The sequence below is a fragment of the Rhinolophus ferrumequinum genome, chromosome 9 (assembly GCF_004115265.2).
Source record: "Rhinolophus ferrumequinum isolate MPI-CBG mRhiFer1 chromosome 9, mRhiFer1_v1.p, whole genome shotgun sequence".
NCBI classification, from domain to species: domain Eukaryota; kingdom Metazoa; phylum Chordata; class Mammalia; order Chiroptera; family Rhinolophidae; genus Rhinolophus; species Rhinolophus ferrumequinum.
In genome coordinates this window covers 32,641,444-32,669,377 of record NC_046292.1, presented here as the reverse complement: position 1 = coordinate 32,669,377, position 27,934 = coordinate 32,641,444, and the positions used below count along the sequence as shown (strand labels likewise).

Below are 27,934 nucleotides of genomic sequence, written 5' to 3'. Positions count from 1 at the left end.
TGCCACTATAGGATGCCTCCATTTCCTCTGCCTGGTCATTTCACCAGGCAACTGAGGAAAGTTGTGGGAATGAGGGTGACTTGTCTCTAGGCTCAGAAACTTGTAACTATTTAGCAATTCCTGCCTCCAAGCATATGAGAGACTCGGTTCCAGCAGTTAGAAGGGGCTCCCTTAGGGCCTCTTTGCTAGATATGAAAGGCCAAATGTTTCTACCCACAGTCAGAAGATTCATCACAATCAGTTCTCACCAAGCACAAAACCACAAACCATTTTGTCTGGCCATGCATAGCAGTTTCCCCAGCCCCTTGCCCCATCACATCCGCTATTACCTGTCTGCCCTGTGGCCATGGCTGTAGTGAAAAGACATACATTATAGTGAGAATCAAAGGGAACCAGAGAGACTGATCCATTTGACCCCTGGCATTTGGTCTGGCATGGTAGAGGCAAGCCTTCTGTTTAGGAATGCGTGCAGTTTGAAGTAAAATTGTAGGACTGACAGGTCTATTCTTAGCGTGTCATTAAATTTATCTTTTGTTTGAAATTCCAAATTAATGTGATCCTCTCAGGCTTAAGCCTGACCTCAATAATCTAGGAAACAACTCCTAAGGAGTCTGTTTGGCAGGGTTGAAGCCCTCCCCAACCCCATTGATACCTAGCTGCTTTTCCTACTATGTCCTATAAAGGGATAACCTAGGTTTCCATGTCCCATGCACATGACCCAAACTTCATGCCACCTAGCACAGACCTGTTTGGATCTCAGTGGTAACACCAGGCCCCAAAGGAGCAGATACAAGAGCACCAATGGAACATACTATTCTGTCTGCCTGGAATGGTCTACTTGCCTGTGTCGTCATTCCCAACATGGCAGCCGCTTTCTTATCCTTCAGATCTTAGCTTAAAAGTCAGTCTTTCAGAGAGGCCTTACATGACTACCCAGGATATATTCTCCAGCCCCATTCCCTTCCTATACTTTCATGTAGTATCCTGTTTCTCTTCATGGTACTTATCACAGTTTGTAACTATTTGTATTTGTTTGTTTGCTTGTTCATTATTCTTCTCCACCACTCATTCAATCAATAAGCACTGACTGAGTGCTCATTATATACCAGGAGACACAGCTTTCAACATATTAAGGTATCTCTTTTAAAGGTGCTTTGATTCTGGTTGAGAGGAGATAGAAAAAAAAGCAAATGAAAAAATATCAGGTGTTGGAAAGCACTGGTTTGCAAATAAAAATGGATAATTTGATAGAAAATGATGAGGGGGCTCCTTTATATTGCATGGTTAGGGAAGGCCTCTCTGAGGAGTTGACTTTGTAACATGAGACATGAGTTCACTAGGGGAAGATGTGAGGGAACAGCATTCCTTACAAAGGGGACCACTACACTGACTCTACTAAGTTTTAGGAAAGTAGGGGCTATGTCTGTTTTGCTATCACTATATAACTAAGTACCCAGCATAGTGCCTGGGCATACTGGGTACTCAGTAAATATTCATTGAATGAATGGGAAATAACTCAATGCCACTTATAGAGATCAGTTATAGGCCTTGCTGTCCCAGCTCAGACCTAATCTGAGGCTACAGTTCATGCATAATTAAAGCAGAAAGTTTGAGGTAAGTAAGACTTTCCAGCTGGGCTGATAAAACAAATACATCAATCCAGCATATCCTTATACTGTTAAGTGTTCCTACCTGGATCCTTATTTAACCAATTGGAAGTTACGCAGGGTAGGAGAGGTGAGTCCCTGAGACAAACTCAGATAATATTTGTTTTGAACAAGGCAAGGCAATTAGGTCAGAAGGGGCACCCAAGTCAGCCATCTAACTTCTCCCAACCCTCAGGAAAGCAGGGACTTCTGTTTAGGATTATAAAACTAAATCCCCATCTAGTATCTACTTGACCATTCAAACATTCAAATGCAAATATCTAGAGCATCTAGAAAGTAAAGCATGAACAAGACGATTATGATCTGGGTGAAGAAAGCAAGGAAAGACTGGTAGCCCAAGGTAACACACTTGGAAGGGCAGTGCCTCAAAGGAGGAAGCTGACGTTAACCGACATTTAGGCAAGTGCCACACATGCTAGTCACACAGGAGGTTTTTCTATCAACTTACCTACGGGCAGGAACAAAGGAAAAGTGAGCAGGTGTGTTGGGAGAGAAATTCCGGGGGCTGTCCAAAGGACTGTTACCTGTAGAGGGGGAAAGGAAAAGATACCCTTAGAGAGGTTTGCTGCTGAGGAGGATTCAGACAACCTTTACGGAAGAAATCTTCCCCTTGCATTGGCAATTAGCACATAATTGTTATTTTTTAAAGCCCACCATGTAGTTTAATGATTCTCTCTTTGTAAAATTTGGCAGCACAGAGATTTTTTCCTTGTCCCCAAGTTGTCTTTAACCATCTATGTCTCCCAGACATCCATTCTAGATCCAGCAGCAACTTGCCAATTTCCTGGAACACTCAATCCAGTTGAGTTGCCTAGGAACACTCAACCTCCAATATGCCTAATCAAATTAACCCAATACTCCAAAGGCTTGTAGAATGCATTCAGCACAGATGGCATGGCCAAATGTTCAAACATTTCTCAAAGGGCAACAGGACTCCTGGTCCCAAAGTCTGCTGTACATATATCTCTGCAGACTGCATACAAAGGGCTAGCCTAGAAACGTGTGCTTAAGGGAAACTGAAGTTCTCAGCTGAGTACTTAGGATAGCAGTGTTCCTTAAAATAGTCCATACACAAGGCATCTAAGACTGCAAAGCACGCCCAACCTCCTTACAGTATAGGAATTATGCCCCTGTCTTTATTTGTTTTCACATGTCCCCTGGAACTTGCTAACTTAAAGCTCAGAAGCTTTGAACAAAATTGTGTGCTTATCTTTGCACTAATCACAATAGTTCCTGAACATAAGTCTGCCATACTTCTCTGTTCTAACTTCTAGCTAGGGGCTTGTATTTAGGAGCCCCTAGTTGATAGAAGCTGTCAATATGTTTCTATCCTAAAGGCCATGTCCGAAGTAAGCACCACACTCCATGCCGTGCCAACCACTCCATGAATCCCTGCCCACTTCCTCGCTTCTGTGCTTATCCCTGAGAACCAACATTGGCTATGAGAATTGCAGCTACCCAGAGGCCTGGTAGTTCAGTATGCCCTGGCTTTTTCTTGGATAGTTTGTTTGCTGTATAGGGTATGGATGTTCCAAGGTGCTGAGAATCTACCAAATTGCTTGCCATTATATCCATCCAAGAGGGCCTTGTAGTACTTAATATTTTTCTGTACTGATCTAGGAAAAACCAGTCTCTTAAACAATGCCCCACTACCCTATGCAGCAACTCTGTATCAGTTATATAAAGGTACTTTCTTTGGGAGAACTAATTAGGAAGAGACATTTTCAGTTTTCACTCATTCCCTTGACAGAAGCCGCAATGAAGTACACACCTTATGCAGTAGATCGGCTCTCAAACTAGTACCTACTCTGGGTTTTCCATGCTTTGGGTCTAGGACTATGACCTATGATCCAGTCCCATCTCCTGGCTAGTATAGGCCACCAGGGTTTGAGAGAAGTGATTTAGAGTAGTTGTTTTGTTAGCCAGGACCTTAATGAGGATCAAGACTCCTCAGAATTATCAATGCCTTTTAAAGAAAAATCTCTGTTCTTTTAAATAATGTCATCTCAAGGATTAGCAAATACCCTCAATTTGATACTTGACATGTAAAGCTGGATGCCTTTTGTTGGTTCTCAAAACTAACCAGCTAAAGCCTCAAGGAAATTCTGGACATGAGTATCCTACAATGACTGGCCTTCCAAGAACCAGGTGTACTGGTTAGAGGGTAGAATATAAAGAATCTTCCAGGTGCTCACAGTAAAGCTAGGGATCCAAAAAATCACACACACACACACACACACACACACACACACACACACCCCAGAAATAACTAAGATGAAAAAAAGCTGCAAAAAATAAAACCCAGCATCAATAAGCTGTGAGACAACTTCAAGCAACCTAATAATCTTTAAAAGAGAAGAGAGTGAGGGGTACAGAAAACATATTTGAAGAAATAATGGGTGATAATTTTCCAAATTTGGTAGAAAACAAATTATAAACCCACATGTCCAAGAATCTCCAAGGACTCTGAATATGAAAAAGTGGAAGAAAATGATACCAAAGCACATTATATTCAAATTGCTCAAAACTCATGATAAAAAGAAAAATCTTAAAAGCAGCTGGGTGGTGGTTGGAGGATGGAAAAGATGTTATATACAGAGGAACAAAGATAAAGACAGCAGATTTCTCACTGAAAACAATGCAAGAAGACAATGGAGCAATGTCTACAAATTATAGGAAAAAACCCAAACCCTACCAACCTAAACTTCTATACCCAGCTATTGTGTGACAAAGAATACAGTGGCCTTTGTCTCCAGTTCCTGTACTGAGCCTCTAATTTTTTAGAGGAATTTTCCCAGTGATAGGAGTGTCTTTGTTATTCATGATAGGGCCTGATAGTTTATGAGAATGGGATGACTCAGAAAAAATGGGATGCCAGAAAAATGAACTCATTACATGAAGTCAGTATTACCTTAACAACAAAACCAGATAAAAATATTATAAGTATAGACCACTATCTCTTATGAACATAGATACAAAAATACTGAACAAGACATTAGAAATATAAAATCCAACAATGTATAAAAAATTATATACCACACCCAAGTAGAATTTATTCTAACTATGCAAGGTTGATTCAACATTTGAAAATTAATTAGTATAATCTACCACATCAACAGACTAAAGAGGAAAAACCATATAATTGCATCAATTGATACAGAAAGACATTTGACAAAAATCTAATATTCATTCTTGATTAAAAAGAAAAAACCCTCAGCAAACTAGGAACAGAGGAAAACTTCCTCAACTTGATCAAGAGCATCTACAGAAGACATACTGCTAACAACAGACTTAATAGTGAGAAACTGGATGCTTTCCCTCTACAAGGCAAGATGCGACCCCCTCCACTACTCTATTTAACATCATACTGAAGTCCTAGTTAGTGCAGTAAAACTAGAAAAGGAAATAAAAGTTAAATAGATTGGGAAGGAAGAAATAAAGCTGTCTTTGTTTGCAGATGACATGATGTCTATGTAGATTAAAGAATCAACCAAAAAAAAAGAAAAGAAAAGAAAGAAAAATAACTGCTGGAACAACTTATAAGCAATTATAGCAATGTTGCATGATACAAGGCTAATATACAAATCAACTGCTTTCCTGTATACTGGCAATGAACAACTGGTAATTGAAATTAAAAATACAATTAACATTAACATAAAAATAAAATGTTTACACATAAATTTAATACATTTACATATAAATCTATATCTATAAACTATAAAATGCTGACGAAAGAAATCAGAGATCTAAATAAATGAGGTGGTATTGCATGTTCATGTATTGTAAGACTCAGTATTGTTAAGATGTCAATTTTTCCCAACTTGACCTATAGATTCAATGCAATTTCAATCAAAATCCCAGCAAGCTAATTTGTGACTATTGACAGATTCTGAAGTTTATCTGTCAAAATAACCAAAATAGCCAACATGATACTGAAGGAGGACAAAGTTGGAGGACTGACATTACTTGACTTCAAGACTCACCACAAAACTAAAGCGATTAAGACAGTGTGGTACTAATAAAAGACATGTAGATCAACGGAACAAAATAGAGCACCCAGAAACAGACAAACACAACTATAGTCAATCAATATTGACAAAGGAGCACAGGCAATTCAATGGAGTAGTCTTTTCAACAAATGGTGCTGGAACAATTGGGTGTCTATATGCAAAAACAAAAATGAATCTAGACCCAACCATTCACAAAATTTAACTCAACGTGGATCATGTAAATGATCCTAATGTAACATTTGCCTAATTATAAAACACAAAACTATGAAACTTCTAGTTGACAACATGGAAGAAAAACAAGGTAACCTTGGCTTTGGTAATGAATTTTCAGATATGAAACCTAAAGCATAATCCATGAAAGAAAAAAACTGATAAATTGGACTGAATTAAAATTAAAAACTGCTCTGCTAAAAGACACTGATAAGAGAATAAAAAATATAAGCCACAGCCTGGGAGAAAAATTTTACAAAACACATATCTCATAAAAGACTTGTATCCACAACATACAAAGAACTCTTAAAGCTCAACAATAAAAAAAACCCAATTTAAAATGGGAGGAGGGTATCTGAATAGACATCTCATCAAAGACGATATATAAATAGCAAACAAGCATATGAAAAGTTGCTCCATATCATCTGTCCTAGGGAATTGCCAATTAAAACCACAATGGGATACTCACATTAGAATGGCGAAAAACATGGACAATCTGTAATGTTGGTGAAGATGTGGAACAACAGGAACTTTTATTAATTACTAGTGGGAATGTAAAACGGTATAGCTACTTTGGAAGACAGTTTGGCAGTTTCTTATAATGCTAAACATAATCTTATTGTAAATCCAGCAACTGCACTCCTAAGTAATTACAGATGGTCCCCAACTTACGATGGATCAACTTAGAATTATTTTCAATTTAGATTTTGTGACTTGGTTTTATTATAGATGAAAAATAAGCTTCACAAAGACATGTAGCTCTCAGTGGAAGAAGCATTATTGGCTGTGTTTATTAGAATATGATACTTGTTTTTCAATTTATACAAAGGATGGTAAATTTTATCTTCTGTGATGTCATACAGTTTTTCTTGGAAACTAATGGAAAGGTTTAGAATATTTTTATATTTTTCGCAAATAGGTTAAAAAAATCTATTGAATATTTCATTTGGAAGATGAGAAACATTCTATTTCCAATGTTTTTTAATTGGCAGATTTGCCTGTTTCAATAAGTGGCATCATTTTTGTCAACAAAATCAAACAGATGGGAACATTTCCAAATATCCATTTTCAAAATGCTCTCTCCATGGCACAAATTTCTTTCAAAATGTAGACACTGTTTCATTCATTGTTAAAATGTCAACTTCACCCCAAATGAATGGGCTAAGAGTATTTGACATATCCCCACAAAAAATATCTCTAAGGCAGCATACTACTAAAAATCACTTGTTACCACAGAAAAGGTCAGCAAAATTGGAACACTTGACATTTCATAAAAGAAAACTGCATTACATCATTTAGTCTGAGCATTCTTTTAAGTAATTTGCCACAAGACAACCAGCAAATTTCCTTCTTACATAAAATGTTTCAAATATCCCTCCATATAGTATTATAAGGTATTGTAAAAATTCACCAGTAAGCTGCAACATGTTATAAATATGCTGAAGGGAAATGCATGACCGAGAGTCTACAGGAGTACTCCATTCTTTGTTCATGATACATTACGTACAATTTATGACACAGTCTGACATATGAATCTAATTGACACAGTGTCAACCCACACCTAATTAAGCCAAACTTAATTTGCATTTTTCAGATAAAAAAATAAGCAGATGTTTTAATATCCACCACCTCACCCCACTCCAACACCCAAAAGGATCATATTTAGAGAACCACTTTTGGGGAATGCTGCTATTCAAAACTTCTAAGTAGTAGAATGACACGTAAAAAGTGATATATTAGAAAAAAATGTCCAGCTTCAAAATTTAGAATGGACTGAGTAGAAAGAGATAAGGAGTTAGGGGGGTTTCTTCAGTAACTCAAACGAAAGGTGACTAGGGCCTCCATAAGGCCGTAACAAAGTCAGAATGTATTTACCCAGAGTTAGTTTAAAACAGCTTCTACATCAAAGGCTTATTCTGAGTCTTAAATTGAGTATATGCTCTGGTTCTCTTCTGTTCACCTATTTTTGAATCCTTGATAGCATCTACAAAACCAAAGGTACCATATGGTACCTTTTATTCCAATGTCGATAAGGTAAGTACTTATTCATTTATCAGCTTTAAGGCTTCTACATTTGTTCATCATAACTTTTTAGAGCTGGTTCACAATGCAACATTTTATACACCAAATATGGCCAACACCAGAGAAAAAAAATGGCTCACAAGTTATGGGGTAGTTGTCAGGATACAACCAAAAACAGACCTACATTGTGGTAATCTTTAGCAAAATAGCATCTGTATTTCAGGGGGAAATAACAATGGCTTCCTACCATCTGGAAACTGGTGAAATAATAAACAGATTGTAATTAGCATTCCTTCTAACTGGCCAGGCTCCAATACACTTTTCAAAAGATAGTATTCTGACACCAACTAGGTGCACTGCAATTCAATTCTGACACCAACCACATGGAGTTAGTGAAGACCTGACAGATTAAGGGCAAAGTCCTCAAGAAGACTGCCTCACTTCCTACACCAGCCATAAATCTTGTGGTGGGGAGATGCCAAGGCCACCTGTACTTCTCACCTACTGACTATAAATGTGAAGGTTTCTACGCCTCCACACTCCAGGTTCAATCATTCATCAGAACAACTCACAGAACTCAGAAAGAGTTATGTTTATTATTACACCTTTATTATAAAGGATGCACATAGGCAAGGTCAGGGGAGAAATACAGAGCTCCTATGCCCTCCTGTCCCTGTGGAATCAGGGCACATCACCTTCCCAGCACATAAATGTGTTTACCAACCAGGAAACTCTACTCTGAGCTTTGGTATCTACAGGTTTTATTAAGGTTTCACTACACAGGCATAATTGCTTAAATCATTGGTTACGCAACTGAGCTCAATCTCCAGCTCCTATCCCCTCCCCAGGAGTTCTGGCTGGCCCAAAGTCCCAACTTTCTAATCATGTGGTTGGTCTTCCAGGTGACTAGCCTCCATCCAGAAGCCATCTAGGGTGGGAAGGGGTGGCACACCTTAGCATAACAAGGACACTTATGAGTCAGGAAATTCCAAGTTTTGTAGAACCTCTGTGCCAGGATCCTGGGATAATTATAGACCAGAGAAATTGTTGATTATACTACAGATGCTAAGGCCTAAAATGTTTGTTCTACTTTTACTGTGTTTTCTCAACTTCTCTAATATTCATTTTACATTGAAGAGGACAAAATTACTAATATGAAGATTATGATAGAATAAAATCGATAATTTGAATTGGTTTTATTTTGAGGGAAGACTAAGATGTTAAAATATTAACATTTTGAAGAAAGTATTTAAATTGATTCTTATTACTTACGTTCACAGTTGTGGCTTCAGAAAAATCACATCTAACTCTTCCTTAAAAACAACCAGATGTGGACAAAAAAATCTGACAGAAAACCCAGCAACCCAGCAAGCAGGCTTTTTTAACCTTACCAAGCAATTTAGCAGTTGGAGAGAGTTCAAAGGCAAGTAATCATCCATCCCAGAGAAACAAGTTATAATGAAACAAACAGAACTGGGAACAGTCAGTTGACCTTGAACCCGTTGCTTCACTTACACAGTTTAACGGGTTACAAAGTAATACATAGCAAGCACCTGTGCAAATACCATCCAGGTTAACAATGCAATCTTCCAAAACCCCTCTACATCATCCTTCCAATCGAAACCCCTCCCCTTCCTCAATAAAGGTACACATTACCCTTTTATGGCAATCATTTCCTTATAGCTTTACCAACTAAGTATGCATTTCTAAATACTTGAGTTTAGTTTCTCATACAATACTTCTAGAACATTTTTATCACTCAAAAAAGTAACCATACCTGTTAGCAGTCACTCCTCATTCCCCTCTCCCCAAGCAACCACTTACTAATCTACTTTTGTTTGTATGGAATTGCCCATCCTGAATATTTAATAGAAATGTAACCATAAAATATGTGACCTTTTGTATTCTAGTTTGTCTCCTTTTAAACTTTACATAAGAAAATGCCAAACTTTCCCCAAAACGGTTGTACCAATTTATACTTCCACTAGTAGTGCTTAAGGCTTCCCATTGTTTCATATACTTATTTGCACTTGGTTTTGTCACTTTAAGCCATTTTTGTTGGTCATATAATGGTATCTCACTGTGATTTCATTTTGCATTTTCCATAATTACTAATAAGATGAGTTATCTCTTCATGTATTTATTGCTAGTTGGATTGCTTTTGTGAACTGCCTGTTTAAGTCTCTTGGCTTTTTTTCAACCATATTATCTTCTTATTTTATTGATTTTCTGGAGTTCTTTAAATGTTCTGAATCCAAGCCCTTTGTCAATTTTAAGTATTATAATTATCTTCTACTTTGTAGCTCATCTTTTCATGGTATCTTCTGATGACTAGAAATCCTTAAATTTAATGTAGTTAAATCATTAACCTTTTCTTTTGTGTCCTTTAAAAAAAAACCCTTTATGTCCTTTTCAGAAATAAAGCTATCCTCCTGTATACCTTCTAAATGTTTAGCTCTTTGTCTTTCACATTTAAATCTACAATTCACACATCAAATCATCACATGGCACACTTTAAATATCTTACAATTTTATGTCAATTATACCTTAATGAAGCTGGAAAACAGTCTAAAATTTACCTGTAATTTATTTTTGTGAAGAGTTAAGTCTTTAAATTTCTCCATATGGACATACTATTGTCCCAGTGTCACTTTTGTCATAAATCAAGTGTCCATATAATGTACAGATTTGTTTCTGGGGTCTTCCTTCTCCTTCCCCTACATCTAATCTTCCCTTTAATATTCCTTATTTAAGTTAAAGGTATCATCACTCATTAATCACCCAGCCAGGAAATCTGGAGACAATCAATTCTAATCCCTGCTGATTCAACCTCATAAATTTTTCTCATCTTCATCTATTTTCTCCATTTATAACATTCCCATACATCTTGACAATGGCAATGGCCTCTTAACCAAGCTTCCAATTGCCAGGATATACTTACTTTTGTATTCCCAAGCACCCTAAATATACATTTAGTATAGGCCTTAACATGGTAGGTGAAACTTGACTGCTCCCTGTGGACTCAGCTTCCCCTGCAGTTCCATCAATGACTGCTTTCACATACCCCTTTACAACACTGGGCCTAGAGGTGGGGTCGGTATCCTGCTGGCTCTTCATGTTGTCTTCTGGGTGCTCTCTAGCTCTAGTTCTCTCTTGAAATCAAGACTAATATACTGAATTACAGTAATGTCCAGAAGCATCTCAAACTCAATATATTAAGGATCAGAGATCTGGAATACAATGATTATTCTGGTGGCGGGGCGGGGGATGAGGTTTCTAGATGGTATAAGGTAGAAAGATTGGAGGTAGTGCTTAAAAAAAAACAGGAGGAATGAAACTAAAATTATGGAGACAAGGTCTGAAGTATAAGTACAGGGCATAAGTGACTGAGGTAGTATGGAGCTACTAAGTAGTAAGGTCATTGACCAGAAAAATTCATGAGTTATGCAGTTGTTCATAAGTTAGGGAGTAAAATCTGTTTGCAATTTGTTGATATTCACAGAGCTGATGGGATTCTCTTTGCCATTTTGTAACAGAGTCAAAATCAATCATTTCTACAGATTTATTTCCAATTGTAACAGTTTGCTCTTTTCCATCTTCCTCTGGTTCATCTTCTTCCAGAAGGTCACCGGAAGACAAGAATTCAAAGAACTGAACATCTTAAGAATTGAAAAGATCAACTACAAGTGTACTGAAACCATGAAGAATAATGGAGAGTTAGACCTGAGGAATCATAGTGAGTCAAGAGCTAAGGTATTTACAGCTGCAATGATGGGTAGTAAGTGATATAATTTAATGGTATCAGATTCAAAGTTTTGGGACATTAAGAAGAGAGGGAGAATAATGAAAAGACAAGGAGAGGTAAGAGCTAACACTTGAGAGGGCTGTACGACAGTCAGTGTTCTGACCCTTCCCTCCCCTCCAGGATTCTATTAGAACAAGATCGAGCATATATCAATAGATTTTACTGATAATGGACTGTGAATTCCAGAAGGTCATTAGAAGGATTTCAGAGTCAGAGAGGAATGAGAAAAAAAGACAGAACAGGGAATGGTCAAAGATTTATAGGAGTTAAGAGTGTAGAAAATGGGAAGGGCTGGTATCTGGAGGTTCCTGTGGTGACTAACAATAACAGACAAGGGATACAGAAATTAGCCCTAGTAGGTGAAGGCAGATAGAGGTGAGAGACTGCAAATGTTAGGGAGTGAAGAGCAGTGGATTACTGGGGCTTGCTCTTGATCCAGGATTATAGGAGCTGAACATTTAAGGAAAACATACCTCTTAGTCCCAGAATACTACTGTAAAGTCAGATGAAATGTAACAAACATCATATAAACATGCATGCCCACTGACCTGTTAATCTTATTCTAAAAACGTATACAGTATATTCAATGACTCAGCAATTCCATGCCTATAGATATACATCCTAGACAGTTTTTGTAACCATGAAGTTCAGACAATTAAGTTCGCGAACTTAATTGTTTGACCTTTTGTATACACAAAAAGAACATGAGGAAGGATGTTTATTGTAGCATTTACTATAACGGTGAAAAACTGAAAACAATCTAAATGTCTGTGCTAGTTACCAATTTAATACCTCTCAGCTCCAAATTCATCCTTCAATACCTGCTCTGGGATAAAGGAGAGAATTCCTTTAAGTAACAGCTGGTGTGGGAGTGAGGACCTGCAGGGGTGCTCTGACACAGTCATATGCTGGCAACCCTGCCTCACCCGGCCTGGTGATCACCTTTCCACAGCCCTCCCTGCAAGGACTCTGTGTGTTCCAGGCATGCACACGCTAGTGCCCTGACTCCCTCTGCTTGCCTGCTCCATTCCCCACAACCTCGGTTTGTCTTCCACCATCCTGAGGGGTATATTGTGCTCCCAGCCACCTGCTCCCAGCATCACCTCCACTCTCCGTGTAGGCCTGCACATTAGCTGTAACTTGCCAGTGCTCCAGAGGGAGCTTCCTGATTGCTCAGTGACCGTGGACCAGCTCTGGCATGGGCACACTAGCAAACATCTCTGCCATCCAGTTGGCTGCAGTTACACCTTTTCCGACAAGGTCTGAGTCCAGCCCAGAGGAAGTCTGAATCCAGTCTAGAGGGCCTTCCTACCAGGTCTGCTCTTCCCTGGGTACTTTTCCTCAGCTTTATAGCACCCTTTAGAGTTCTCTTATATCTCAAAGTTACTCTTTTATTGTTGCAGTTAATTATTTTATTAAACTTTACCTTTTAAATCACTGTGTGGTTTGTCTCCTGATTAGGCCCAGTCTGACCCAATGTCCATCAATAAGAAAAGAAATATGTAAATTGTGGTAATTATACAATGGAATACTCAGCAATAAAAATAAATGAATTAACTTCCTGTTTCTGGTCTGGCACCTAAAGAGTTTAGAGGTCTCTACTCCATCCTAACAAGTAAAAAGCTGAATAAACTGAAAAAACAAAACAACTCTTCTTAAATCTGTCAGAGAAGTGAAGTGACAGAGCAAACTGCTGTCCCCAAGATGAGAGAGACAGACAAGTGGACACAGAGAATCACAACTTACCAGAGGAGAAATCACAACTTACCAGAGGAGAAACCCATGAGTAGAAACCTCCACAGAAGCCAGTGACAAGGTAGGAAAGCCTGAATTGTAATTGCAGGCTCAGTGTGAACAAATCTGAGTTAAAAACTCCTGGGGGATGTAGTCATAGAGGGATCCCCACACTATTGAGTTTTACCAAGTCCTCTCAGTGAGTATTAAAGAAAACTCCCCTGAAGCTTCCAGCAGGTGGAGCGGTAAAGGAACCATTTTGAAATATACCAGAACATTATGTTCTTAACAATGTTTGCCCTCAGGAGAAACTATTTTATCAGAACTTAACCTGCTGGGGCTTGATCAGAGCCTAACCTACCTGGGGAAGAGAAATACCTAACTCCAGCCCCCTCCAGCCATCTTGTCCCATTTGTGGTGGGTGGGGGTGGAGTGATGGGACTAAGAAGCACTGGTGAAGTTCATAGTCCAGAGGCACAGGCTCACCAAAGGACTGAGACCCACTCACAGGACTACAGAGCACTTCCCCTCCCCCTACACTTTACTACTACATTACTGGAGGCCTATTTACAGCAGTTCTTTTTATGTAGTGCATCATGTCTGACTTTCAATCAAAAATTATAAGGCATACTAAATGGCAACACATGCAGTTGGAAGAGATTAGACAAGCATCAGAACCAGAGTCAGATATGACAGGAATGTTGAAATTATCAGAGCAAGAATATTTTAAGAATTATGATAATATAGTAAGAGCTTTAATGGAAAAAGTAGGCAACATGCAAGAACATATGGAAAATGTAAGTAGAGAGTGGAAATTCTAACAAAAAAATAAAAAAGAAATGCTAGAGGTCAAAAACACTAACAGTAGGAAGAACGCCTTTGAAGGGCTCATTAGTGTAAATGAAACAGCTGAGGAAAGAATTTCTGACCTTGAGGATATGGCATTAGAAACTTCCCAAACCGAAAAGCAAAGAGAAAATAAAGTACAGAATAAATAGAACAGAATATCCAAGAACTGTGGAACAACTGCTAAAGGTGTAACATATGTATAATGGGAATACCAGAAGAGAAGAAACAGAAGAAATATTTGAAATAATGACTGAGAATATCCCCCAGTTAATGCCAGATACAAAGTCACAGATCCAGGAAGCTCAGAGAACACCAAGCAGATTAAATGCCAAAAGAGCTACACCTAGGCATATTACATAAAAAGCCAGAGGGACAAAACACCTTACCTAGAGAAGAGCAAAGATAAGAATCATAGTCAACCTCTCAGAAACTATACAAGTAAGAAGAGAGTGGAGTGAAGTACTTAGCATGGACAGGAAAAAAACCCTACCAGCCTAAAATTCTGTACCCTGCAAAATTATCCTTCAAAAGTGAAGGAGAGGGGCCAGCCCGGTGGCTCAGGCAGTTAGAGATCCATGCTCCTAACTCTGAAGACTGCCAGTTCGATTCCCACATGGGCCAGTGGGCTCTCAACCACAAGGTTGCCGGTTCAACTCCTCGAGTCCCGCAAGGGATGGTGGGCAGCGCCCCCTGCAACTAAGATTGAACACGGCACCTTGAGCTGAGCTGCCTCCCGGATGGCTCAGTTGGTTGGAGCACGGGCTCTCAACCACTAGGTTGCCGGTTCAATTCCTCAAGTCCCACAAGGGATGGTGGGCAGCGCCCACTGCAACTAAGATTGAACACGGCACCTTGAGCTGAGCTGCCTCCCGGATGGCTCAGTTGGTTGGAGCACGGGCTCTCAACCACTAGGTTGCTGGTTCAATTCCTCGAGTCCCACAAGGGATGGTGGGCAGCGCCCACTGCAACTAAGATTGAACACGGCACCTTGAGCTGAGCTGCCACTGAGCTCCACAAGGTTGCCGGTTCGACTCCCGCAAGGAATGGTGGGCTGCGCCCCCTGCAACTAGAAACGGTAACTGGACCTGGAGCTGAGCTGCACCCTTCACAACTAAGACTGAAAGGACAACAACTTGACTTGGAAAAAAGTCCTGGAAGTACACACTGTTCCCCAATAAAATCTTAAAAAAAAAAAAAAAAAAAGTGAAGGTGAAACAAACACTTTCTGAAACAAAAACTGAGGGAACTTTTTGCCAGTGAACCTGCCTTACAAGGAATTAAAAGTTCTGAGAAAAAAAAAGTGGTAAGGTCAGAAACTCAGATCTACATAAAGAAAGAAATAAGTGAAGATAAAATTAAAACTTTGATTTTTCATATTCTTAATTGATCTAACAGATAACATTTTTGTCCAAAATAATAATAGCAATAACAGATTCTATACGCTTATTGTGTGTATACCGTGTTTCCCTGAAAATAAGACCTAGCTGGACAATCAACTCTAATACATCTTTTGGAGTAAAAATTAACATAAGACTCAGTCTTATTTTACTGTAAGACTGAGTATAATATAATATAAGTAATATAATATAATATAATATATAAAATAATACCAGGTCTTACATTAATTTTTGCTCCAAAAGATGCATTAGAGCTGATTGTCTGGCTAGATCTTATTTTCAGGGAAACACAGTATATATTGTGTGTATATATGTACACACACGCGCATGCACTTATATATAAGTGAAATGAATGCCTGCAATAATACAAAGAACAGGAGGGAAGAACGGGGATTATTTTATTTAAGGTATTGGTACTACCTGTGAAACAGTATAGCGTTATAAGTGGACTGGATTAGTTGTAAATGTATATTGCAAACACTAAAAAAAGTTTTTAAAAAAGTGCAATTGATATGCTAAAAGAAAAAGAGAGAGAGAGAGACAATGGAATCATATAAAATGCTCAGTTAAAACCACAAAAGAGAGAAAAAGAAAAAAGAGTAGAAGATAAAAATAGGAGCAAAAGCTACAGGCAAAAAATGGTTGATATTAATCCAATTATATCAATAACACCTTAAATGTCAAAGCTCTAAATCAGTTAATTATCAGAGACTGTTACAATGGATTAAAAAAAACAAGACCCAACTATATGTTGTTTATAAGAAAGTCATTTTAAATATAAAGATGCACACAGATTAAAAGTAAACAGATAAAGCTATATCATATTAACACTAATCAAAAGAATGTGGGAGTAGTTATATTAATTTCAAACACAGCAGACTTCAGAGCAACAAAAGTTATCAGGATAAAGAGGGGCATCACATGATAAAGGGGTCTATATTAAAAAATAACATAATAATCCTGAATGGGTAGGCACCTAACAGAGCTTCAAAATATAAGAAGCAAAACTTAGAACAGCAAGCAGAAATAGATGAATACACTATTATAGTTAGAGACGTCAACACTCCTCTATCAGAAATTGACAGATCTAACAGGTAGACACTCATAGGACAGTTAAGGACATAGTTGAACTCTACAGCACCATCAAGCAACTAGATATAATTGACATCCACAGACTAATTCATCCAATGACAGCATTCTTCTCAAGCTCATATGGAACAGTCACCAAGACAGACCACATCATAACAAATTTAAAAGAATAGAAATCATATAATGTCTACTTTCAAATCACAGTGGAATTAAACTAGTAACCAAGAACAGGAGAAAAAACTGAGAAAATCCCAGAATAGTTTGAGATTAAAAAACACACTTTAAAATAATACACAGGTCAAAAAAGGAATTTCAAGAGAAATTAAATAATATTTTGAACTAAATGAAAATGAAAATACAACTTATCAAAATTTGTGGGATGCAGTGAAACATAGCTTAGAGAGAAATTTATAGCATTAAATGTATATATTAGAAAAGAAGATCTAAAATTAATCATCTAAGCCTCCACCTTAAGAAACTAGAAAAAGAGCAAATTAAATCTACAGTAAGCAGATGAAAAGAAATAATAAATACTAGAGCAGACATCAATAAAATTGAAAACAGGAAATCAATAGAGAATATCAACAAAACCAAAAACTAGTTCTTTGAAAAACAACAACAAAACAGACTGACTAAGAAAAAAAGAGAGAAGACACAAATCCTAACATCAGAAATGAAAGAGGGGACATCCTTACAGATTCCATGGACATTAAAAGGATAATAAAGGAATATTATGAACAACTCTATGCCCACAAATTTGATAGCCTAGATTAAAAAGACCAATTCCTTAAAAGACAAAATCTGCCAAAGCTCACAAGAAGAAACAGACAATCTGAATAGGCTTGTATCTATTAAAATGTCATCAATAATTAATAACCTTCCAAAACAGAAAGCATCAGGCCCAGATGGGTTCACTAGTGAATTCTATGAAACATTCAGGAAGAAATTTTACCAATTCTGCACTGTCACAATCTCTTCCAGAATTTAAAAGCAGAGGGAACACTTAACTTATTTTATGAGGCCACCATTATCCTAACACCAAAACTAGGCACAGACATTACAAGTAAAGAAAACTACAGACTAATATCTCTCATGCACACAGATGCAAACTCAACAAAATATTAGCAAATCCAATCCAACAATGCATAAAAGGAATTATACATCATAACCAGTGGGATTTATCTCAAGTATGTACACGGCTCAACCTTTGAAAATCAATTAATGCAATCAATCACATCAATAGGCTAAAGAAGCAAAATCAAATGATCATATCAACATATGACGAAAAAGCATTTGACAAAATCCAAAAACCATTCACGATTTAAAAAATGCTCAACATGTTAAGAATAGAAGGGAAGTCTCTCAACTTTGTAAAGAAATCTACAAAAAACTTACAGTTAACATCATACTTAATGGTGAGAAACTTGAAGCTTTCCCACCAAGATCAGGAAAATGGCATAAATTGATATCCACAAAATATCTTACCACTGCTTTTCAACATCATACTGTAAGTCCTAGCTAATACAGTAAGATAAGGAAATAAAAGATATACAAATTGGGAAAGGAGAAATAAAACTATCTTTGTTTATAGATGACTTGATGGCCTACGTAGAAAATCTGAAAAAAATTTGACAAAAAACTTCCTAATAAGCAATGAAGCAAAGTTGCAGGATGCAAGGTTAATGTACAAAAGTCAACACTTTACACTATCAGTGAACAAGTGCAATTTGAAATTAAAAACATATTAACATTCACATTAGCACCCCTCAAAATGAAATACGTAGGTATGAATCTAATAAAGTATGTATAAAATCTATGAGAAAAACTATAAAACTCTGATGAAAGGTATCAAACAGGAACTATATAAATGGAGAGATAGTCCATGTTCAATGATAAGAAGACTTGATATTGTCAAGATATCCGTTTTTCTCAACTTCATCTATAGATTCAATGCAATCCCAATCAAAACCTCAGCAAATTATTTTGTGAATATCAATAAACTGATTCTAAAGTTTATAGGGAGAGGCAAAAGATTCATAATAACCAATTCAATATTGAAGGAGAACAAAGTTGGAGGACTCATACTACCAAACTTCAAGATTTAGATTATAAATCTATGGTAATCAAGACTGTGTATTATTGGAGAAAGAATAGACAAATATATTAATGGAATAGAATAGAGACAGAATACAGAGCCAGAAATAGATCCACAAAAATGTAGTCAACTGACTTTTGACAAGGAGCAAAGGCAATACAATGGGAAAAAGACAGTCTTTTCAACCAATAGTGCTGGAATAACTGAACATCCACATGCAAAAAAAAAAAATTAATCTAGACACAGACTTTCATAAAAATTAACTCAAAATGAATCACAGACCTAAACATAAAACACAAAACTATAAAACTCCTAGAAGATAACATATGAGAAAATCTTGATGATCTTGGGTATGGCAATGACATTTTAGATAAAACACCAAAGGCATGATCCATGAAAGAAATAACTGATAAGCTGATCTTTATTAAAATTAAAAACTCTGCTCTGCAAAAGTGTATGAGAAAACAAGCCGCACACTAGGAGAAAATATTTGCAAAAGACATGGATTGTTATTCAAAAGATATAAAGAACATTTAAACCTCAACAATAAGGAAAACAATCAGATTAAAAATAGGCAAAAAGTCCGAACAGACACCTCATCAAAGAAGATATACAGATGGCAAGTAAGTAAGCGTATGAAAAGATGTTCAAATCTTATGTTATTAAGGATATGCAAATTGAAACGAGATACCACTACAAACCTATCAGAATGGCCAAATTCCAAAGCATTGATACCACCAAATGCTGGTGAGGATGTTGAACAACAGGAACTCTCATTTGTTGTCGGTAGGAATGCAAAATGGCACAGCCACTCTGGAAGACAGTTTAGCAGTTTCTTTCAAAACTAAACATACCTTTAACCATATAATCCAGCAATCACGCTCCTTGGCAGTTACCCACATGAACTGAAAACTTAAGTCCACATAAAAATCTACACACAGATGTTTATAGCAGCTTTCTTCCTAATTGCCAAATAATTGGAAGTCACCAAAATGTCCTTCAGTAGGTGAGTGAATAACCTGGTACATCTAGACAATGGAATATTATTCAGTGCTAACAAGAAATGAGCTATCAAGCCACAATAAGACATGGAGGAATCTTAAATGCATATTGCTAAGTGAAATAAACTAATCTGAAAAGGTTATATAGTGTATGATTCCAAATACCATATGACATTCTGGAAAAAGCAAAATTATGGAGACTATGAAAAGATTAGTGGATGCCAAGTGTTGGGCAAGGGAGGGATGAATAGGCAGAACACAGACAATTTTTAGGGCAGTGAAACTATTCTATATGACAATACAATGCTAGGTACATGTGATTATACATTTGTCAAAAACCACAGGATGTACACCACCACCAAGAGTGAATCCTAACATAAACTATGGTCTTTGAGTGATAATGATGTGTCATTGCAGGTTCACCAATTATAATAAATGTGCCCCTCTGGTGCAGGATATTGATAATGGGGAAGGTTGTGCATGTATGGGGATGGGGTGTGTGGGAACTCTCTGTACTTGATGTTCAATTTTGCTGTGAATCTAAAACTACTCTAAAAAGCAAAGTTCATTAGTTTTAAAAAAAAATTAACTAGGAAGGTTCCATTTCCAGAATGGCTGAGAAAGTGCCTCCTGAACTGACCTTACTATAGTTGTAATCTACTTATACATAGTAAATATATTTAATATTGAACTGAATTGTATGAAATAAATGGACCTACTTTCAAATCAATGGGTCTCATTTTATTCAACAGATTCCAGACTTAAAAGTGAAGTTAGAGTCTTGGAACATCCTGGGGACCCAAATATCAGGCTCTATAAAATTTGAGGATATAATCTGATAAAAAGTTCGATCTGGATGAAACAGTCAGTGCTGGCTTTCGCAATATCTGGGTACGTAAAGTCTACAGCCATGAACTGGCTTTTAAGCCAATTCTTCCTCCCTGGATTTGAGCTCCACCTGGATTTTCCGCAGTGATTTGGGGAGAGATGATGACGATGATAGCTAATACTTATGGAGTATGAAGCATGTTACACATATTAACCCAAAGCTAGAGTCCACAGACCCAAGCGGGCTGAAAAGGCCAGATGATGTTCTCAATCAAAGCCACTTGAGTAGGGAAGATTTAGGCCTAAACTCTAACTGCCAGGAATCTAAATAGAGAGATAATCATCTCAGAGAGGAGCAGCCAATTACTGCACAGTACTCACATTACAGTTGGGAAACTATGTACAAGGTCTAGACGTGCTAAATTTATTTCTATATGATGAAAAGGTCAGGTTGGATATATGCTGAGTTTTTACAAAGTTCCAAAGTAGAATGAGCTATCTGAGCTAATATATTACCCAATTTTGCATGGGAAAGTACCTAAGTACTTTCCCAAATGAGACCTTTGCTTTAAAGGCCAAGTATGTCTTCAATTCCCTGGGTCCCTCTGTGCTCATGATGGTGTCTTCTAACGTAAGAGTTAGTGTTTGAGAGTGTAATTGCTTCGTGTAAAAGGGCCATGAGCACAATTAATAGCTGGATCTGAGCCCAGTAAAATGAGACCCTCCTCCCAAGGACAAAGATCAATTTCAGAATCACCAGAGTCTCAAGGTGCTTAAACAACTACTCCACATGCACCCTCACTTTCTCTCTCCAAAGACACAGTAAACTGTGAGCAAAGAGACAAACCCAAGTGGAACAGACCTGTCTTATTCGGCTTCATGCCAAACTGTTTCGCTGCTTCGGTACCCTTTTATTGCCCAAAGACAGACATGGCTTACCAAACCCAGGCAGCATGCTCTGAATGGCTGTCTGGGGTTCCACACCTGCCCATTTCCATTACTCCTAGGTCTGGAACTTCCACTGTAAATATTGTAGCTATGAACACTGTAGCAGTGCAACAACCCCTTCAGCAAGCTGAGTCCCCTTCGTCTGGCTCCTATGGCTCCTCTAGAGCAAAATACATGGCTTACTCAATGAGGTCTGCCTCATAGTTTTTATATATTCCTCAGCCTAAGACAAGTAAATCAGTCCTTATACTGTCTGGTGGAGCCATTATGGAGCGGAGTCTAAATACATGAGATCGTTTGCTTCAATTCCAGTATGAGAAATCAATGTCAACATGAAACAAATATTTCCCTCACTTTTTTTGACTCTTGTTCTAACAGAGGGAAAGTTATCAGAAGTCCCATGAGGAACACAATCATCTCTGTAAGCTTTGATCCTTGGGCATGATAGAACAAAATGTTAATGAAGTCCTCATCACATGGCCCCAGAAAGCTGGAGCCATAACACATTCTCAGCACACTAGCACAGAGCCCATGGACCTAGGCTATATACCTGGCTCCAAGATAAGCACAAGATAAAAAGAAATGTTCACAGTTCAAGACAAGAAACAACTAAGAGTCAAAAACACATTATTCCATAGAAAGCATGTCCATGAGCTCTGTATGCTTCAGGCAGCCAACTGAAGTGACAACATAATGTACTGAACTGCACAAAGTGAGAGGTAGGAAAGAAATTGGGCATCTTTCATTCCACCTTTCTTAACCTTCAAGCACTCACCTGTGTGGCCATGGAGTGGTGAGTGTGGCCGTGGTAGTGTAGGTGATGTACTAGAGGTCACAATCAAACTCTTGCGATTACTTGTCCGACAACTGCAATGAAAACACAAATGTCAGTTACAACAGGGCCACAGAGACCTTGAATGGCTATTGAGGAACAAAAGAATGGTACCATTCCATGGACTGAGCAATATACTGTTTTAAATTGAACTGGGTTAGCAATTACTATTTGCACCGGTGATATTTTGTAATTCACTGTGTTTCACCTTGGAATAACGTTTGTCACTGTTTTGATTTTTACCTTGTATTGCCATTGCCTTTTCCCAATGTTTAGCTTTCGCTTCCCAAGCAAACACAAGGAGCTCCCTAAAGAAAACAACTTTCTTTTTTTTTTTTAAATTGGGGAAGGGGAACAGGAGTTTATTGGGGAACAGTATGTACTTCCAGGACTTTTTCCAAGTCAAGTTGTTGTCCTTTCAATCTTAATAAGGGCACAGTTGTGGAGGGCACAGTTCAGCTCCAGGTCCAGTTGCCATTGTTAGTTGCAGGGGGCGCAGCCCATCATCCCCTGCGGGAGTCAAGGAGTCGAACCAGCAACCTTGTGGTTGAGAGTCCACGCTCCAACCAACTGAGCCATCTGGAACTGGCCCATGTGGGAATCGAACCGGCAGTCTTCAGCATTAGGAGCACAGAGCTCCAACCGCCTGAGCCACTTGGCCGGCCCACAACTACTTCTTAAATGGTATCTAACGAAGAATGACTATGGCAAATTTGGTTTAGAAAACAAAAAACACGAGTCATAAATATTCTCATATCTCATAAAAAATTAATGCTCTTGAGATAAAAACAAAACTATTAACTTAATCTATGAAATTTATTTTTTAAAAACTCCTTAATCAGTGAATTAAGTAATATTCTCATCTCACCATAAATTTCAAAACAGGCCTGGGTTTCTTCTACAAAGTTGGCTTTCCATTACATGTTAATGCCCGAGGTTTTTTCCTTGTATGATTATCAGTAAAAGCCACCAGTTGGCCTGATTCTGCGCTCAAGTCCTTAAATGACTGTGAGACCCTTGGCCCTCTGAGATTTAACTGCATTAAGTTTCTGTTTCTTTCTTAAAAACTTAACCTCATGCCGCCCCTTCTCGCTCCCTCCTGCCTGTGTTGCGCTGGACATGACAAAATAGCAAAGAAGACAACTGGGTGGCAGGAAAAGAGAATAAAAAGGAAAAGAAAAACGTTATAGAAACTATGGAGGTAGGACACAGCCAGACTCTGTAGTGCTGGTAGACTATCATAAAGAACTATTGGAAATGTGATGAGAAACCACTAGAAGGACTGACATCAATCTCAAGAATAAGATTATGATCAGAAATGATAAGTACCTTTCCCCAAGAAACCATCCGGACTAATCTAACCATGAGCACCCCTCATTATCTCAGTCGCCATCAAACATCCAAGACTTCCATTCTCTAATTTGATAGTCTCCCTCTGCTCCTTGATCTTCAGAAAGAGCTTACACTGTGCCTTCTTTAACTAAATCTGTTATCAGAAAACTCCTTGTATTTTAAATTTCTTTTCTCAACATTCTCTTTCAATTTTAGCTCTAACTGAAAACTTGCTATCCCCCAGGACACCACAGTCCCGGTGAAATCCCAACTCTTTTAAACCCAATTTTCTATCTATTTTGTGACTGCACTAGGGCAGCTAAAGGTGACTGGAGAAAAACCCCAAACCTGGTGGTGTCTCGATATTTATGATGATAAATATCAAGTGGGTCTTATAAACCATATTACATTTACCTAGGCAATGTGCGCCTAGGTAAAACAAGAGATAAAATAATTCCACTACCCCAAAAAGTTCCCACATGCCCCTTTCCAGTCAACTCCCTGTCCCCCAACCACTTTCTTCTATCACCATATACTAATTTTGTTTTGCTGGATTTCCTATAAAAATTATGCACTATGCAATTTTTGTGCGTTTGGCTTCTTTTATCTAACTGAGTATCTCTGTAACTCTTCTTGAGATACTTCTTCATTTAGTTTCTAGGACATGATGCTTTCCTGGTTTTCCTCCTATCTCACTAGCTGCTCACTTTTCATTCTCCTTTGCTAGTTCCTTCTCTCTCTGGTCTCTAAATCATTTAGTACTCTGAGGCTCGGATCTGAAATGTCTTTTTTCCTCTCCCTATATATTCACTCCCTAAATGAGTTTTTCAAATTTCATAGCTTTAAATCTATAATGCGGATGATACCCAGCTTATTATTGCTAATTCTGTGCTCTCTCCTGAGTGAGGACTTACACGAGTATATCCAAATGCCTACTTGACATCTCCAACTGGATGTCTAAAAGGCATCTCAAACTTAGTATTTCCAAAACAGAGCTCTTGAATTTCCCTCTAAAACCTGCTACTCCTCCTTAAGTTGTATCTATCTTATTACAGGGCATCGCCATTCATCCAGATGTTCAGGCAAAAACCTATGAATCACTGTTGATTCTTCTGTTTTCTTCACTCCAATATCCAAAACAACCAACAAGTTCTGTGGATTATACCTTTAAAATATATCCTGAGTCCAAAGAATTCTCATTATCTCCATTACTACTACTATCCCAGTTCAAGTCCATAAAAGATTTCTGAATGATCTGCTTTCCACTTTGGTTCTTCTTGCCCACCTCCCTGCCCCCACCACCCTTCACCCATCACCCAGAGTAATGTTTTTAAAACAATACATGAGATCATGTGAATTATTTCTTAAAAACCCCCAGTGACTTCCCATCACATTTGGAATAGAATTCAAACTGCTTACCATGGCCATTCACATTAATCCTACTCTAAAGAATCTACTTTTTCTTAGTTAAGGTTCTTATCTAAGGTTTTGTCTTTTGCGTTTTCTTAAAAAGAAACATACACATGTTTATTTAGTCCCTTGTTCTAAGAGCAAATAAGATACAAATATTCTCAAGAAAATAAACTCTAGGCCTTCCATTTTGAACTTGAGAGATTTTATAGGATGTATGTATGAAACAACACTGACCCAGACCAAGGGAATTCTGAATACAGAGATACCTCAAAGACTTTTTTGTACATTGGCACACACTACCTGCTTCAACAGGTATGTCCTCCCTCCTTGACTTATCCAATTCTACCCACTCTTTAGGAACCATGAGTCAAATGAGATTTTGTGTGAATTCTCTTTTATTCTTTGAAGCAGGAAGTTTTTTCTTTCTTTGAACTCCTTTAGCACTTGTGTCTTACACTACTCACAGTTTTAGTGTCAATGAAGTACAGTAGAACAGGGCTTCGTAATTAGAAGATCTGAGTTTGAGACTGGCTATTTGACCTAGAGCAAGTCTCACAAATTCTTATGCCTTGGTATTGTCAAACATAAAACGAAGACAATTTAAACCTTACATGTCATTCTAGACTACTCTCTTTTATATTAATATATTAATCCACCATAAATCTTGTTGGCTTTAACATCAAAATATTTCCAAAATCTCATCACTTCTCATTTCTTTCACCACTACCACCTTGGACCACGCCACCGTCATCTCTTATTTGAACTAACTGAAATAGCTTCTTCATTGGTATTCCTACTTCTACTCTTGTTCCCCTATAATCTACTCTCAACAAAACACCTTTTAAAATGTAAATCAGAAAAGACTTCCACTTCTAACCATGATGGAATAACAAGGAATAGATTTACCCTCTCAGCTTATACAACTAATAAACTGTACAAAAAAAGGAAACAATTCTCAGACATTGGACAACAAGCAAGCAGGACAGTGATTGCTCAAAGAAAGGAAACAAACAAGGTGAGTCCTAGGATTGCCTGAGTTTACTATCTGGAAAAAAGACTTCCCAGCAACAGCACTGGGAGGAGGTGACCTGCAGAGAGCCTTGTGGTCTCCCTAAGTTGAGCAAAATACCCAAGAAAAGGAGCAGGTGGGACAATATGGTAACTCACAGGACAAAAGCAAGGACAAATTAGTCCCAAATGCCACTCTGGTCCCAACCAGCAAAGCTTAAAAGCCATTCTCAAAAAGATCAAATTACTTACAAGTAACTTAACAGTGTCCCAGAACATGGATTGAAAATAATGAAAGAAGTAAAAAATATTCAGCATATAGAAAGGTCAAATTCATAATATTTTGTATGTAATAAAAAATTACTAGGCATGGAAAAAAGCAGGAAAATATGACCCATAATGGAAGGGGCGAGGTGGGGGGGGAGACAACCAATAGACCCAGAGATGACACAGTGATAGAATTAGTAGATGAGAGAACATTAAATTCGTTATTATAACTGTATTCTATATTTTCAATAAGGTATAGGAAATGAGCATGATAAGGAGAAATTATGGATGATATTAGAATGACCCCAAATAGACCTTCTAGAGATTAAAAGAGTCTCAGATGAAAAACACACTGGATGGCATTACCAGGAAATGAGGCACTGAAGAAGAAAAGATTAGTGAATCTAAACATAGCAAGAGAAACTATGCAAAAATGAAAAAGAGAAAAAAGAACTTTTTTAAATGGAAAGAGTATAGTGAGTTGTGTAAATGTGTAATTAAAGTCCTGAAAGGGAGGGAGGGAGAGACAGAAAAAAACATTTGAAGAAATAACTGCTGCAGAATTTCCAAATTTGATGATAATTATAAACTCACAGATCCAAGAGGTTCAATGAACCCCATGCACAAGAAACACGATGAAAAGTACACCAACGCACATTACGAAGGTCTGTCAATTAAGTTCGTGAACTTTCCACTGTGGCTTACATCGACAGCACTGTACAAACAGCTCGGTAAGGTTTCATAACCTTGATATATCAGTGTCTCTCAGCGGTGTTCTTGTAGACATGTGGCGGTGTCTTGCTGAGTGGCATTCATTATTATTGTTGCGTGTTTTTGTGTGCCGTCACATGAATGTCTGAGTCTGAATCAGAGCAATGAACAAACATTAAATTTCTTGCTAAACTTGGCAAGAGTGGATGTGAAATCAGAGACACGTTAGTCCAAGTTTATGGGGATAATGCCATGAAGAAAATGGCAGTGTACAAAAGGATTAAATATTTTTCTGAGAGGAGAAAACGCGTCACTGATGAAGAGAGGTCACAGCAGCCAGTAACAAACAGAACTGACGAAGGCATTGCAAAAATTCGTCAAATTGTGCATCAAAATCGTCAGCTGACTGTGAGAAGCACAGTGGACCAAGTAAACATCGATAGAGAAACAGGAAAATGTTAACTGAAAATCTTGGCATGAGAAAGGTGTGTGCAAAAATGTTCCTGAAGGAGCTCACTGATGAATAAAAGCAAAGGAGAGTCGAAGTTTGCCAAGACCTTTTGGAGAGGCAAGATGATGATGTTTTGGGCCATGTTATCACGGGGGATGAAACATGGGTGTACCAATACAACCCTGAAACAAAGCGTCAAAGTGCACAATAGAAGTCAGCCAATTCTCCATGACCAAAAAGTTCTATCAGTCCAAATCAAGAGTCA

The 27,934-nt window shown here is 37.9% G+C and overlaps 1 protein-coding gene across 7 annotated transcripts in view; it reads right to left on the bottom strand.

The window, feature by feature from the left end:
- Positions 1-27,934, bottom strand: part of MAST2 (microtubule associated serine/threonine kinase 2) — a 193,205-nt gene that overhangs the window by 28,484 nt on the left and 136,787 nt on the right. For 5 of the 7 annotated variants that reach the window (XM_033114019.1, XM_033114022.1, XM_033114021.1 and 2 more), the window contains 3 exons: positions 22,431-22,522; positions 2,116-2,191; positions 330-350 (listed from right to left, as the gene is read on the bottom strand). In XM_033114019.1, the coding sequence (XP_032969910.1) occupies positions 330-350; positions 2,116-2,191; positions 22,431-22,522 (189 nt within the window). The remainder of the gene's footprint in view (positions 1-329; positions 351-2,115; positions 2,192-22,430; positions 22,523-27,934) is intronic. The other 2 variants (XM_033114020.1, XM_033114023.1) reach the window with 1 other exon arrangement.